We start from the raw sequence: 14,720 nt of genomic DNA on the forward strand, positions 1-14,720 counted from the left end.
TCAAGTGTCCCCTTTGTTCTTGTTTGCATATTCTAAGCCTTTGTTCTCCAATATAAATAAGAAATATAATATATTATTATACCTAAGTGTTAGAAATAAGTTACCTACTTTAGAAATAATAGTTATATTAAATCGTGTAGTTTAATATTTTGTAATCTTGTACCTATTATTAGCGATTAACAATATTATTGTAAAAATAAAACATGTCTGAATAAAGGCTTATTTATTTGTTCTCCAACAGCGCCTCCCTGTCAATGTCATTCAAGTGCCAAGAGAATCTTGTCGCATCTTCAAGCATGTTTCTCAAGCAAATTTGCCAAACACGTAGTTTGTTAGACTCATTTGACTAACGCATTTAACACGACCGCAGACGTTCAAATAATTTAACAAACATGTTTGACTCATTTGACAGTTTACGGGGCACTTAGACCAAGAAGTAAATCATAAGAGCATCATAAGAGGAAAAACTGTCTGTATCAAGGTCTGTATAGTAGGTAGTAGGTACTTGCAAATTCTTTGGTCTGTATAGAGCTTGTATAGATTCTCAGCTTTCTATAAGATCATAGAGTATATAGTCTATGATAGTCTATACTCTTTAGTCTATGGCTAATATTTACAAAATAAAATTTACATTTTGGAGAAACAGAATACTTATAAATTAATTTCTGTTGAAAAAACGTATAAAAACCAGCGTAAATCATTTTTAAACAGTGTTCATTACAATGGGACTTAAAAAGAAGAAAAATGTTATCATTATCTCAACTTGCATGGCTTCGTGTTACATCCTCTACCAGCTGTATTTCTTTCTAACCATCACATCAGAAGTAAATGAGAGCAACCGAGTGGTTCCGGTGCTAGATCACGATACCATCAGAGAAGTCCTGCACTTACGATCAGAAGAAGATAAATACATTAACGAAAATGGTGTGATACGAGGCGTTTTCTATACAAAAATTAACGATTACAGGCCGGATTCGAATAACGAATTCAAATGTAGAAAATCGGACCAACGTATCCCTTACGAGCAAATGAATGATGATTATTGTGATTGTGAAGACGGGACAGATGAACCGAGTACTAATGCTTGCCCTACTGGAGTTTTTTATTGCCAAACTCAGAACCAAAAGAAGCAAGAACTATTTGTTGTGCCATCTGGTAAAGTCAATGACGGTATTTGCGACTGCTGCGATGGGTCAGACGAGTGGATACACGAAGGAAGTAAACTTCTAAGTCAAAGTTCACCAAAACATTACAGATTTTATGTGACTAGGTGCACTAATGTCTGTCAAAAGTAAACGACGAAATTAGGTTGTTTGTTGTAAATTGTTGTAAATAATTATCAATATATTCTTGCCAGGATTACATTGGCAGCTGATAAAGTTTGTCGTGAGCATAAATCTCACACGCAACACTTATTGAACAGTAGAATTAGATATTGATTTAAGGCTGTTTTCATGGTTTAACATGATATAAGGTAAATAGTAGGTAGTAGGTACATACAATGTTTGATACAAGGATTTTCAATTATTGTATCATATACAATAGTTTCAAATATTAATGTCTCAAAACCTTACATAATGGAGTTAGCTCCTTAGTATTAAGTTTGAACCTCTAGGCTCTGTAGATAGATTTCATAGTACTGAAACAATATAATACCTGAAGTAGACCCATAAAGTGTTAGTTCTTAAACATTCACTCGAATCTATTAACATCGTTGAGAATGAGATGTTCCTTGTTTACTAGGCTAGCTGTTCTTATGTAAATATAATTATAATCATTACTAGCTTATGTTCATGACTTCGTCCGTGTGGACTTCACACATTTCAAACTCCTATTTCTCCTCCTTAGGGGTTGAATTTTCAAAAAGCCTTTCTTAGCGGATGCCTACGTCATAATAGTTATCAGCATGCCCAGCCTGATCTGCCTAGTAGTTTGAACTGTGTGTTGATAGATCAGTCAGCCAGTCAGTCACCATTTTACTTTTATAAGCCTTTTCTAGTAAGCTTAATATAAAAAATTCTAATTATTATTTGCTTATTGGTGTAAATATCTATTGTTTTGTGTATATGGCAATTTTAAAGAATTACAGTTCCATTGTACTTATAAAAAACTACCATTACCTTATCTTCTGTTTACCTTTTCATTCATTAGAGGATTAGGTATTAGTAATCCTAATTGTAAAAATGTTTAAAGCAGCACATAGATTATTATAGTTTATACTTAATGTAAAAGGTTTCTAGTCTGCATATTGTATCAAAGAATACCATTACAAATAAATTCAGTTGGAAGTTATAAGTATAAAAAATATGTAGCTGTAAAACTTATAGAAAATGATGTTTTCTCTACATTGTTTCAATTGTTTCTTATGAGTAAAACCATACATACAAAACTAGTTTAAGGCATAAAAGACTGATAACTATTAAACTACTATTTATCCATTTACTGCCATAATATTAATAATGAATCTATCTGTAAAATCTGTTGCTAAGTTAGTGATGTTATTTGACAAAAAAGTTGCATACCTATAGTCTGGGACAGGTTGAGATGGCAATCGGGGGACGCCCTGCACACGTGACGGTCGCATCTGGTTAGCGTGGGGTCTGTGCGGGTGTCCTCCCTGATTGCCATTTCAACCTGTTGCATACTATACTTCTTATTTTCTAAATGTTAGTTTAATATTATCTTGTCTGCACAAGAAAAATGTAAAACCTAGATCCCTTATATAATATTTATAACTTGTAAATTTATTTACTACTAGCTGACCCGGCGAACTTCGTTCCGCCTAACAGTCGCAATAATTTTGCATTATCCGCAGTTCCTGAAACATTATAGTTTAGGAGTGCTGTACCCTACATCATCAGGGTTGAGGAGTTGAGACTTGAAGTCTGAGAATAAAGTCGTTGCTTGGTACCTACAATATGAATTCACTATGAACACTTCCTGAATCTTGATAACCCAGGCGGGCAGTAACCCTGCAGCATCAGGATTAAGAAGCTGAATCCAGAATTTTTTATGTGACCACGACGTAAACATTTTTTGTTGATTTAAAAAAAAAAATTTGCAAATCGGTCCAGAAACCTCGAAAAAATCGATGTAGAAAAAAGAACCACCTCCTTTTTGACAGTCGGTTAAAAACCGATGACCTTGAAATATTTACGGAACAATCTTTAAAATATCCCCTTTCTAACAAAAAAAGAATGAATGAAATCGGACTACGTGTTAATGAATTACAACTCAGTATACATTTTAACTTTCGTCCCCTCTCCTACGGGAACCATGCTGAATTTCGGGATAAAAAGTATCCTATATTCTTCCTCATAGTATGGCCTCAAATCGTACCAAGTTTCATTGGAATCCATTCAGTAGTTTCAGCGTGATGCGCGGCCGTGATACAGACAGACAGACAGACAAAAATGAAAAAAATTACAGTTTTGGTTCAGTATCGATTATAGAGTGCCCTCGAAAAAAAATTTTCAAAATATCTTCAATGTACAGAATTTGACCTGTTACAGTTTTATTATAAGTATTGATTTGTATGAATATTAAATGCTAAAAATTGAATTTTCTTTTTACATTTTAATACATTTATATAATATATCCTAATTCCTAAGTATGGATTAAACTGGATGGGGTGCTTCGAATCAGTACAAAAAATAACCGCTGTCGTTTGGTATACCAAATCCAATGTTAAATGTTAATATACAAACGTAGTGATTATATAATCTTTAGTAGGTAGTGACCTCGTAGTTTTTTTTTTTTTTTTGTTCTTCTTCTGGCTTTACACAGATTAGCCAATGTCAGGTTTGTTATTTATTAAAGTTTAAAGTTAGGGAAACTATGGATAAAATTGAAAAATCGGGATTTGGAATTTGAAAGGAAAAGGATAAGGTTTTCACTAATCTAATAATAATATACCCACATATATACTATAACTTGATATCATTTTTTTCTAGGAACAAAGCTAGAACTTTATAAATATTTGAAGAATTAGTATATAATAAACAAACTATAGATGTAGGAAATGGTATATGCAATGATTCGAGATGAGCAAGAAAGGCAGACCGATCATACAAAGTGCATGCAAAGAAAATATGGTTCAAGTCCCCATACTCCCCACAGGAACAGTAAGGATCGGGAACAATTTTCATCTTGTACAAATGGGCTGGTGTACAAACATGACCCAAACGTATTCTACACAGAACAGAGGTGACAGTTTTGGAGAAAACTAATCGACTGAACCATGGTTTTCTCGGAATGGACGTCTGAATTTTTCTATAATGTTTACCTACTGAACTATCGTTATTCCATACCCCATCCCAGGTTTCATACAAATATACTTTGGATAAATTTATCAGGTCAGAACAATAATTGGTGTATGGGACAGTATCTCCAATGCGTATAGCCTCATTTGCCAATTGATCAGCTCTTTCATTTCCGAGAATGCCCACATGGCTTGGTACCCAAGCTAGGACAACATCGCAATTTCTCTGTGAACATTTATATAAAAGATCTCTAATCCCAAAAACAATTGGAGACTGTTTATGGGATTTGAATGGAAATCTATTAATAGCTTCTAAAGCACTGCGAGAATCAGAAAATATTATGGTTTTCGGTATCTTTAAAATTAAAACATATTCTAAAGCTTTAAGTAAACCATAACATTCACCGGTGTAAACGGAAGTTTCAGGTGGAAGTTTAATTTGTTGTATACCTTTATACTGTGGATGATATACCCCAACCCCAACACAACTCTTATCCTCATGCTTAGAAGCATCTGAGAACACATAGTGCCTGTCGGGCCATTTATTATTGACGATGTTAGTAAATTCCTGTTTTGGATTAAGGTTATCTTTTAATTTTAATCCTATATCAAATTTAATTTGCGGGACAGCAATAAGGCTTTTGTAGTTATGCTGGTATAGAGGAAGAGTAATACTTCGATGGGTGGGAGCTCCCAAACTTTCATATTTTCTAAGACTTTTTACAAGACGTGGAGAGTCTTTATGGGTCCAGTAATTGCAGGTATCAACCTGATATGCAAGTTGTCGTACTTTTGAAAATAACGGATGGGAACTTAGCTGTAATGTACGAAAAAAGTATTTATCACAGAGGAATTGTCTTCTCATATATAGGGGCGGATCACAACATTCCACCTGAAGACAATTTGTCGGAGCAGATTTCATCGCACCTGTAACTAACCTCAAAGCCTTCGACTGGATCATATCCAGCTTTTTAGCTGCAGTTGTATTACCAGGGTGTAATAAGAATGTTCCATAGTCTAAAACACTTCTTATTAAAGCATTATATAACAATCTCATTGTAAAAGGGTGTGCACCCCACCATACTCCTGTAAGGCACCTTAGAATATTCAAATTTCGCTCACACCTTAATGAAACATATTCAAAATGAGGAACTCCAGTAAGTTTAGAATCTAATATTACGCCTAAAAATTTTGTCTTATCTTTAACTGCTAACGGAATACCATTGTAATTAATATGAAGAGATGGGAGATTTCGCTTTCGAGAAAATACTACAACAGAGCTTTTAGATGGTGACAAATCTAGCCCATTATTATATAACCAACACTTTAAAGCATTTAACGCTAAAGTTAACAATTCACTAATATTATCCAAAGATGGCCCTGCAACATATAAAAGCAAATCATCTGCATATTGAAGCACATTTGCATATCTGCTAACAGAAATGTCCAAATCGTAAGTATAAATGTTATATAATATAGGGCTCAAAACAGAGCCTTGTGGCAAACCCTTCCACACAGTTCTATATATAATTTCATTTTCAGACGAATCTAACGAATAATTTATATATCTTTCGTACAACATATTTACAATAAAATTAATTAATAAATTAGGAATATTCAGGGCTAGCAATTTATTTTTTAAAATCGAGATATTTACATTATCATAGGCGGCATTTATGTCTAGGAAGGCAGCAACCAAAGACTCATTTTTAGAAAAACTTAGTCTTATGTCTGTGGTAAGAACGCTCAAGCTGTCAAGGGTACATTTACCTTTCCTAAAACCAAACTGGTTTCTTGATAATAATGTATTATGTTCTAAAAACCATTCCAGCCTGATTTTAATGAGTTTTAGTTTTAGCTAATACCGACGATAATGCTATTGGCCTATACGATGTTGGATCTGAACTCGATTTATTCGGCTTCTGTAATAAGATCAAAGTTTGGGACCTCCAGGATTCAGGAACGATACCCGCCATCATAACGTTGTTGATCAAAGAAAGGTAGTACCTGAGGATATTGTCGTCAAGATTCGATAAGAAGGAATAAGGAATCCCGTCTTCCCCTGGTGCTGAATCCTTAGTCGATGACAGTACGCCTTTCAATTCGTTAAGTGTAAATGGCGAATTCAAATCTACATTATTATAATTATCATTAGATACTATTAGGGGCGTTAAGGCCATGGGACATTCAGGTACATAAGGAGGACCCAAACGATCCATGATTTGCTCTGCTAGAGCTGGAGATATTTTATTCTGTTGTGAATCTTTAAATGCAGATCTAAACCTTCTTATATTTTGCCAAACAATTGAAGGTGAAACAGTAGGATTCAAGGATTTACAAAACCTGTGCCATCCTTCATATTTCTTTACCCTAAGTAGCTCCTTAGTGGTATTGGCAATTTTTAAGTAATTATCAAAATTTTCATCCGTCATATTTTGACAAAATTGTTTTTCTGCTGCTTTCCTTTCTTTAACAGCATTAGTGCACTCTACATCCCACCATGGTGGAGATGGAATAAATTCCATGCACTCACCCCTTTTTACTGGAAAAGTTTCATCTGCAGCTTCAATTAAAGCTGCAGATAAAGCTTGTGAGGATTCTAATATATTCAAATGACTAATTTCAGGTAAATTATTGATTTTCTTTTCAACAGCTGCACTATACAAACTCCATTTTGCATCTGTCAGTTTATGTTTTAAACGTGGCTGTCTTACATGTTTTAGAGGTTTTTCAAAAGGGAAAGTAATAATTAGAGGGTAGTGATCACTACCACCAGTAGATTCAGCGGTTGACCAGGTGAGAGATGAAGCTAGATCAGGAGTGCAAATGGACAAATCTGGAGCACTAGGTGTCCGTGCCAACCGTGTTGGAGACCCAGTATTAAGAATGCACAAGTTATGGGAGCTTATTAAATCTAACAACTTTTCTCCATAGAAGGTTGATGTGGAACATCCCCATAATTCGTGATGAGAGTTAAAATCCCCTAAACATAAAAATGGTTTCGGTAAAAAATTAAAAATTTCATTTATTTCATTAAATATTTCATTATTAGGACGAGAGAAATATATAGATACATAACATATACTATTTACAATAACTGCAATAACAGATAAGTTATCGCTATGTACAGGTAGAGTGATAGGTGTAAATGTCAGAGTATTTCTGATGAGTATGGCCACTCCGCCATACCCATCAGGTCTGTCTTCTCGGAGACAAACATACCCCGGCATTTTGAACAAAAATTCCCCTCTTAACCATGTCTCTTGGAGACAGATTAGAAAGGGATCATGTTTATTAATAAGATATATTAAGTCTTGTTTTCTACTGTTGAGGCTCAGGCAATTCCACTGAATCACTCTGGCTCTGTGATCCATTATTATTAGAGATTTGATATAAGGCTTCAATTACTGTGGCAACGTGGGACGGTGTAACTATATTTGATTGTGATAATAATTGAATTAATATTTTAATAATGTCTGCCATGTTCATGTTATTTTCAGAACTATTATTATTAAAATTAAACTTTTGTTTAGGTAAAACAGGATCTCTTATTATTTCTGAGTGGGCAGAGCGGTCATAGCCTTTGCTATGCTTTGAGGGTGATCTTGGCTTTATAAAGACTGTTTTTTTATACGAATTCGGCACTGAATTTGAACTAGATGGAAGTTTAGATTTTTGGGGACCATGTATATCCTGTGATGAAGAGGATGGCACAGGCGTTGAAACCAAAGCTTCGGCATATGACATGTTTGAAACTGGTGGATGTATTTTAATTGCTTCCATATACGAAATACAACTTTTGCTCATGGTTTCTTTTATTGCTCTCTGTCTGTTATGCTCTAAGCATTTTTTATTTATGGCTTGATGGGAACCTTTGCATAGGCAACACCGGTAATACTCTTCCTCTACCTGACAAGTGTCGCCAGAATGCCCTTGGCTACATTTATAACACTTTGGCACTGACCGGCACTGATTTTTGACGTGTCCAAAACGGCAACACTGGTAGCATTGCACAGTGGGGTAAATATATAACTCTACAGGTAAAGCAGTGTAGCACATATATACCCGGGTAGGCAGTATTTGCCCATCAAAAGTAACTATTACCGTCCCCGTGTTAATGAATTGGTTTACATCATTCACTACAATTTTTCTTTTCATCCTCCTGATTTTAATGATTGGTCCGCAACCAAGTGGAACACTCATATTGAGTAAGACTTCCTCTTCAGACCAATCATTAGGGACACCTTTTACCACACCCATGCGAGTAACATTAAATGTGGGTATAAACGCCCTGTATTTTGCGGGTTCAAGTATTGGGTTTGTTAAAAAATTGTTGGCATCCAAGTAGGTAGAAAACGCCATACTAATGCGATTTCTACCTACACGTTTTACGCTTCCGTTCACAACACCACTAAATTTGTTGTTTTTTAAAAATCTACCAAAAGTTATTGGGTGTAGAGTTGTTGAGCTATCAGTTTTTTCAATTTCTTTTTGTACATGTATTACATATGGGGCATTGTCGGATTGTTGATAATAAGCACGACCAATTGGCACACGCTTTGGCAATGAAGATTGATTACTATTATCGGTGGGATTTGTGGATTCAGTTTGTGGATTTGGGTAAGGGGTATTCTGAACTTTATTATTGTCAGGTTCACACTTGCATTCACACCTGTACCTTTCTCTTCCATCTCGACCTTTTGTTTTCCTTTTTCTTTTGTTACAGGTCATACAAATGCGTGAAAATATTTTTCTTTTTAACGGTTGGTCGGCATTGGACACAACGGAAACGTCAGTGTCCATTGACGACTCAACTGCCGCAATTAATACGTCCATTTTAGATGTAATATTCAACGATCCTAGGGGATCAGACCCCCCGGGATCGGGAGGCCTAGTTTCCATAAGTTTGAAATGAAAACTATACTAAATTTAAAAACTTACCTATATATACAGCTAACTACTATGAAAATGTCACTAAAACTACTATATTAACACTATAAAACAACACCAATCCTTTTCCAAATTGAAATTACAAATTAATAAAATCAAAGCACGAAAAATTCACGTCCGCCAAGTACGAAGTTTCCCGCCCTCACCTCGTAGTGATTATAATATATTCTTTGGTACCTACCACACGAGTAGAGAATGTACTCTGTGGTTTGGATCTAAACCATAGAGTAAACACCATCCACATTGTATTTTATCGTCTGTGTTCCATTATCCTATATGTTATTGATCTGTGTCCATTATTTAAAAAAAAAAGCTCAATTCAATTTGCTTCAATTATTTGCAAAAATTAAATTATTGAAATAGTACGTTATTACTATTCAGAATTCAGATATCAGTGTCAATTTATAATAGCACTGAGCAGAGTATTATCTGAGCATGACCGTGAACGCAGGAGTCGATATCACCAAGGCGGGTGACCGCGGCGTGCTAAAACGCATAACCAAGGAGGGCGAAGGCACCGAAACGCCAAGCGCCGGCTGCCAGGTCACGGTGCATTACACTGGAACTCTCCTTGATGGCACGAAGTTCGATTCCAGCCGAGACCGGTCCGAGCCCTTCGAATTTCAACTTGGCAAAGGTTAGAATTTTTCTAGAGATTTTCTTTTTAACCACAAACCACATTTTCATGTTTTGTATTTAATATTCGAATATTGTCAGTGCCAAATTTCAGCCCGATCCGTCCAGTAATTTGAGCTGTGCGTTGATAGATCAGTCAGTCAGTCAGTCAGTCAGTCACCTTTTCGTTTTATATATTTAGATAAAAACAGTGCCTAGCGTAGTTACTGACCCCCAATTAGGAGTCCTTGTGCTATGGCAAGCCATTCTTTCGCCCGAGTATACAAAAGTACTTAGGTGAGTAAAAAATTGGTACAAAATACATTTTTTTTAATAAAAAAAGACCCGTCCGTAAAAAGACGGACGAAAGAAGTCGTGGTACCGTTGTGACACCGTTAAAAACAAAAATTAGTCGTGGTATGTACCCGTTTTATACATTGAAATATGTCGTTAAATCACGAAATAAACTTAAAATCATTAAAAAAAAGAATATTAGCCAAGTTGTAAATTATTCCTTTATGGTTATAGGTACAGTAATAAAGTCATGGGACATTGGCGTGGCGACGATGAAGAAAGGAGAAGTGTGCGTGCTCACTTGCGCGCCGGAGTACGCATACGGCGCGACGGGCAGCCCTCCCAAGATTCCACCTAACTCCACATTGCAATTTGAGGTATGTAATGTCCTCCCGATTTACAAGCCTCAATAGCTCAATGGTTACAGAAGCGAACTCAATTCTGAAAGGTTGGCAGTTCAAACCACACTCGTTGCATCATTGTTGTACCTACTCCTAGCATAATGCAGAAGCTTTATGCTTAGTTGGAGGGGAAAGGGGAATATTAGTCATAATTCTTTAATAAAAAAAACCTAATTTCACCAAAACGAAGTCTCAAAATTCTTTTTGCAGAAAAACTCAACACCGAAACCGAATGTACACCAATGAAATACAGACCTTATTGCTTTACGTTAAGATTCTAAACACAAGAACACCAGAAACTCGAACTATCCTGCTCGTAATACTTACATAATTGCATACAAAACATGGCGCGTAGGCAACCACCAATAGCGGATGGACGCGTGCCGAGATGTTTTCGCAACATTCAAAATAAGATTTCCGCATAGGTTCATTGGTGTAACTTATAAAAGTGGTAGAACTGTATAGATAGTTCAATCCATGATGGCGCGCCTCACTCGTTGTCCCATTCGTTTAAAGTGCAAATGTGCTATATACTGTTAGAGTAAGTTCTATCGTAGTGCACCGATTAGCAATGTGGGTACACACACACCCGCACACGAAGATAAATTGGTTAAAATTACACCCCACACCCCTTAGTTTCCCAGCAAGAGAAATAGTGGGGCGCGTCTTCGTGGATTGAACTATCTATATATACTTTGTGTATAATTGATGTATTATTTATTTTTAGATTGAAATGATAGACTGGACGGAGGAAGACCTGAGCCCCAACAAGAACAAGGGTATCCTGCGACACAGGATTGAGGAGGGCGTCGACCACAACTGCCCAAACGACGGCGCTCAGGTTACCGGTAAGTGGGTATTAGGGTTCTTCAATTCAATTCTTATGACTAACAAAAATTATTTTTGCAGGTTGAAATTTCTTTTTTGCTTACAACTATAGTATGCGATTAAACTTGTTATTTTCATTGTGTATTTGAATAGAGCAACCGCCGAGTTTCTTGCTGGTTCTACTAGGTAGGAAAGGCATTTTGAACCAGTGGTAGATGCATTCAAAAGTACTTGTCGAAGTTTAATTGAATAAAAAATATTTATATACCTACATATTTATTACAACAGAATCAGTCACATTATCATAAATTAAAATAAATGATTAAATTCCAGTGGAATTGGAGGGCAAACTCCCCGACGGCAAAGTTTTCGACACGCGCACTGTAACCTTCATACTGGGCGAAGGTATCGCTAGCAACATTTGCGATGGCATCGAAAAAGCCTTAGAGAAATTCAACCAAGGGGAAAAGTCCCGGCTAACCCTCCAGCCTAAATACGCCTTCAAGTCCGAAGGAAACGCTGAATTAAGGGTCCCACCCAATTCGGTCGTGGAGTACACTGTCAAGTTAGTCAGTTTCGAAAAGAACAAGGAGCCCTGGGAAATGGAGACGGAGGAAAAGATAGAACAGTCCAAATTGTTGAAGGAGAGCGGCACCAACTTCTTTAAGGACACCAAGTATCAACTGGCCATTAAGAAGTACAAGAAAGTTTTGTCTTTGATAGAGGGTGAGTATTCTTTAAGTATGAATGAATGAATCAGTACCATTATTGTTAATGCGAAAGTGTGTTTGTTTGTTGGTTTATCCTTCAATTACGTCGCAACAGTGCAACAGATTGACGTGATTTTTTGTATGGGTATAGATAAAGACCGGCACACCTAACATGCGCCCATGAGAAAAAGTTTACGCATTTTCTCGTGTTATCTCTATAAATAACACGAGAAAATGTGTAGACAAAATTTTCTCGTGGGCGCATGTTAGGCCCTCTGGAGAGTGACATAGACTTTTTATCCCGGAAAATTAAAGAGTTCCCACGGAATTTTAACCTAAAAAAAAACCTAAATCCACGCGGACCAAGTCGCGGGCATCAGCTAGTGTATGAAATAAATTGTACACCAAAAAAAACAAAACAAACAGAAATAAATGTTAAACTAAGATCGTTTTTTGCACGGAAGTATGTTCGTGTTAAAATGGCCGCCAAATACAACAGCTGTTTCGATGTTGCCGTCTTGTATCGATTGTGAAATCATACATTGAAAACTCTGTTTTTTACTTACTACCATGATAAAAATCCTTTTGCAGAGTCATTTTCATAAAATTGTTCGGTACTTAAAACACCTCCGAAAAAGGCGCGACGGTGGCCTCAAAACAGCTGTTCTGTTTGGCGGCCAATTTACTTCAAACAATAGATTTATGCGCTGACTTTAATGCAACTCTGCTAAGAATATACTTAACTAATGTAAAACAGATGAAATTAAACATATAGGTAATGTAGGCATAAGCATTACGAGCTGTGATAGCCTAGTGGTTAGGACGTCCGCCTTCTAATCGGAGGTCGGGGGTTCGATCCCGGGCACGCACCTCTAACTTTTACAGAGTTACGTGCGTTTTAAGTAATTAAATATCACTTGCTTTAGCGGTGAAGGAAAACATCGTGAGGAAACCTGCATGCCTGAGAGTTCTCCATAATGTTCCTGAAGGTCTGTGAAGTCTACTAATCCGCACATGGTCAGTGTGGTACAGTATGGCCAAACTCTTCCAAGTCTGAGAGGAGACCCATGCTCTGTAGTGAGCCGGCGATGAGTTGATCATGATGAATGTAGGCATCTACCCTACTAATGTATAGTTTTCTTACAGATATACCAAAAAGCACAATCGACACTGAAGAAAACAAATTGAAAGCCAAAGACCTCCTACTGTCAGTCTACCTCAACCTTGCACTAGTGTACCTTAAGGTGACCCCACCACACCACTACGAGGCCAGGGACAATGCAACGAAAGCCCTGAATATAGATCCCAGTAATGTCAAAGGCCTGTTCCGACGAGGCCAGGCCTTGTTGGGTATGGGTGAGCCCGAACAGGCCTTGAAAGACTTCCAGAAGGTGGTGGAAGCCGAGCCTCAGAATAAGGTAAACTAAAACTCCAGGCAATTTAAATACAGGCGAGAAGATCAGGCAATTTAATCCATCATCATCATCATCAACCGATAGACGTCCACTGCTGGACATAGGTCTCTTGTAGGGTCTTCCACACGCCAGTCTTGCGCCGCCTGAATCCAGCGGCTCCCTGCCTCGCTTGATGGAGGTCTTCCAACATGTGTCTTCCGGTGCGAGGTTGCCATTCCAGCACCTTGGGACCAGTGGCGTGCAGCTCATAGAGGCATAAACGCACTGCTTACCCTCATTCTAATAAATCAATGCTTATTTTTCATTTTACCTGCCGTAAAATAAGTTCATACCTAAATGCATACCCTGGCTTGAACTCCTGTGCACGCCACTGCTTGGGACCCCAATTTAATCCATACTAATATTATAAGTGCGAAAGTGTGCTGTCTGCCTGCCCTGGCCCATCTGTTTAACCGACTTTGACGAAATTTGGTACAGGTGATAGCTTGCGTCCCGGGAAAGGACATAGGCAACTTTTTATCCGGAAAAATCAAACGAGTTCCTACGGGATTTTTGAAAACCGAAATCCACGCGGACCAAGTCGTGGGCATCATCTAGTTAATAATAATTTTAAATTCATATTCCGCAACAAAAATTGCGGAACTGGCAGAATTCAAATCTGTGTCTCCCTGGGTATCGCGCCCGCAGTCAGTCCCATAGATAAGCTTGAGATCTATACAGCGCACTTTGACTTTGCTCAGACTTAAGATTGAGTTAAAACGAGACAGATTCATGTGAGAAATATGGCTCTGTCTCGTTTTAACTCTGTCTTAAGTCTAAGCTAAGTCAGAGTGCGCTCTATAGATCTCACCCTAATTGCGGCACTGACAGCATCGCGCTGGGCGCAGGGAGCCCCGGACGCCCATCGAACTAGGACAAGCTAGGATGGCAACCCTAGTCTATCTGACCAATAAAAAGAACGTGTGCTGTGTTGTTGCAGGCGGCGGCCAATCAGATCGTCGTGTGTCGCACCAAGCTGCAGCAGCAGAAACAACGCGAAAAGAGCATGTACGCGAACATGTTCGACAAGTTCGCGCACCACGACGCGCAGGTGAGCTGACATACCATCATCATCATCTAAAGATGTACCTCTCTTAATCTCCTGTGCTCAGTAGTGCACCGGCGATGGGCTGAGGTTAACCTCAGCAAATCAGTACTGAGTACTGGAGATCAGTTTGTGGCGGTTGCCACAGTAGCAACTAGATGG

At 37.6% G+C, this 14,720-nt stretch overlaps 3 protein-coding genes and 1 long non-coding RNA gene across 6 annotated transcripts in view; all 4 read left to right on the forward strand.

Moving 5' to 3' along the window:
* The window catches only part of LOC117985864 (putative transporter SVOPL), a 42,688-nt gene extending 38,018 nt beyond the window's left edge, over positions 1–4,670 (forward strand). The window contains exon 11 of the mRNA XM_069501407.1: positions 3,954–4,670. The gene's annotated coding sequence lies outside the window, so the exon portion shown is untranslated. The remainder of the gene's footprint in view (positions 1–3,953) is intronic.
* Positions 606–1,871, forward strand: LOC117985871 (uncharacterized). The gene has a single exon (XM_034972666.2). The coding sequence runs from the start codon at positions 723–725 to the stop codon at positions 1,293–1,295; it is 573 nt and encodes a 190-aa protein (XP_034828557.1). The 5' UTR covers positions 606–722; the 3' UTR covers positions 1,296–1,871.
* A 1,457-nt stretch (positions 4,671–6,127) lies between the features above and the next one.
* Positions 6,128–8,072, forward strand: LOC138402870 (uncharacterized). Its single transcript, XR_011237205.1, has 2 exons — positions 6,128–6,887; positions 6,985–8,072. It is a non-coding gene; the product is annotated as an uncharacterized lncRNA (long non-coding RNA).
* Positions 8,073–9,502: 1,430 nt separating this feature from the next.
* The window catches only part of Fkbp59 (FK506-binding protein 59kD), a 139,733-nt gene continuing 134,515 nt past the window's right edge, over positions 9,503–14,720 (forward strand). For all 3 annotated transcript variants that reach the window (XR_011237214.1, XM_034972659.2, XM_034972660.2), the window contains exons 1-6: positions 9,503–9,848; positions 10,355–10,497; positions 11,249–11,369; positions 11,683–12,075; positions 13,206–13,477; positions 14,454–14,564. Coding sequence is in view for 2 of the 3 variants with exons in the window: in XM_034972659.2 (XP_034828550.1) it covers positions 9,647–9,848; positions 10,355–10,497; positions 11,249–11,369; positions 11,683–12,075; positions 13,206–13,477; positions 14,454–14,564 (1,242 nt within the window). In the remaining variant the exon portion in view is untranslated. The remainder of the gene's footprint in view (positions 9,849–10,354; positions 10,498–11,248; positions 11,370–11,682; positions 12,076–13,205; positions 13,478–14,453; positions 14,565–14,720) is intronic.

Source organism: Maniola hyperantus, chromosome 10 (assembly GCF_902806685.2).
Source record: "Maniola hyperantus chromosome 10, iAphHyp1.2, whole genome shotgun sequence".
In the NCBI taxonomy this organism is placed as follows: domain Eukaryota; kingdom Metazoa; phylum Arthropoda; class Insecta; order Lepidoptera; family Nymphalidae; genus Maniola; species Maniola hyperantus.

What these genes read in the sequence shown, in the direction of transcription:
- LOC117985871 (XM_034972666.2), top strand. Translation starts at nt 723, where the DNA reads ATGGGACTTAAAAAGAAGAAAAATGTTATCATTATCTCAACTTGCATG.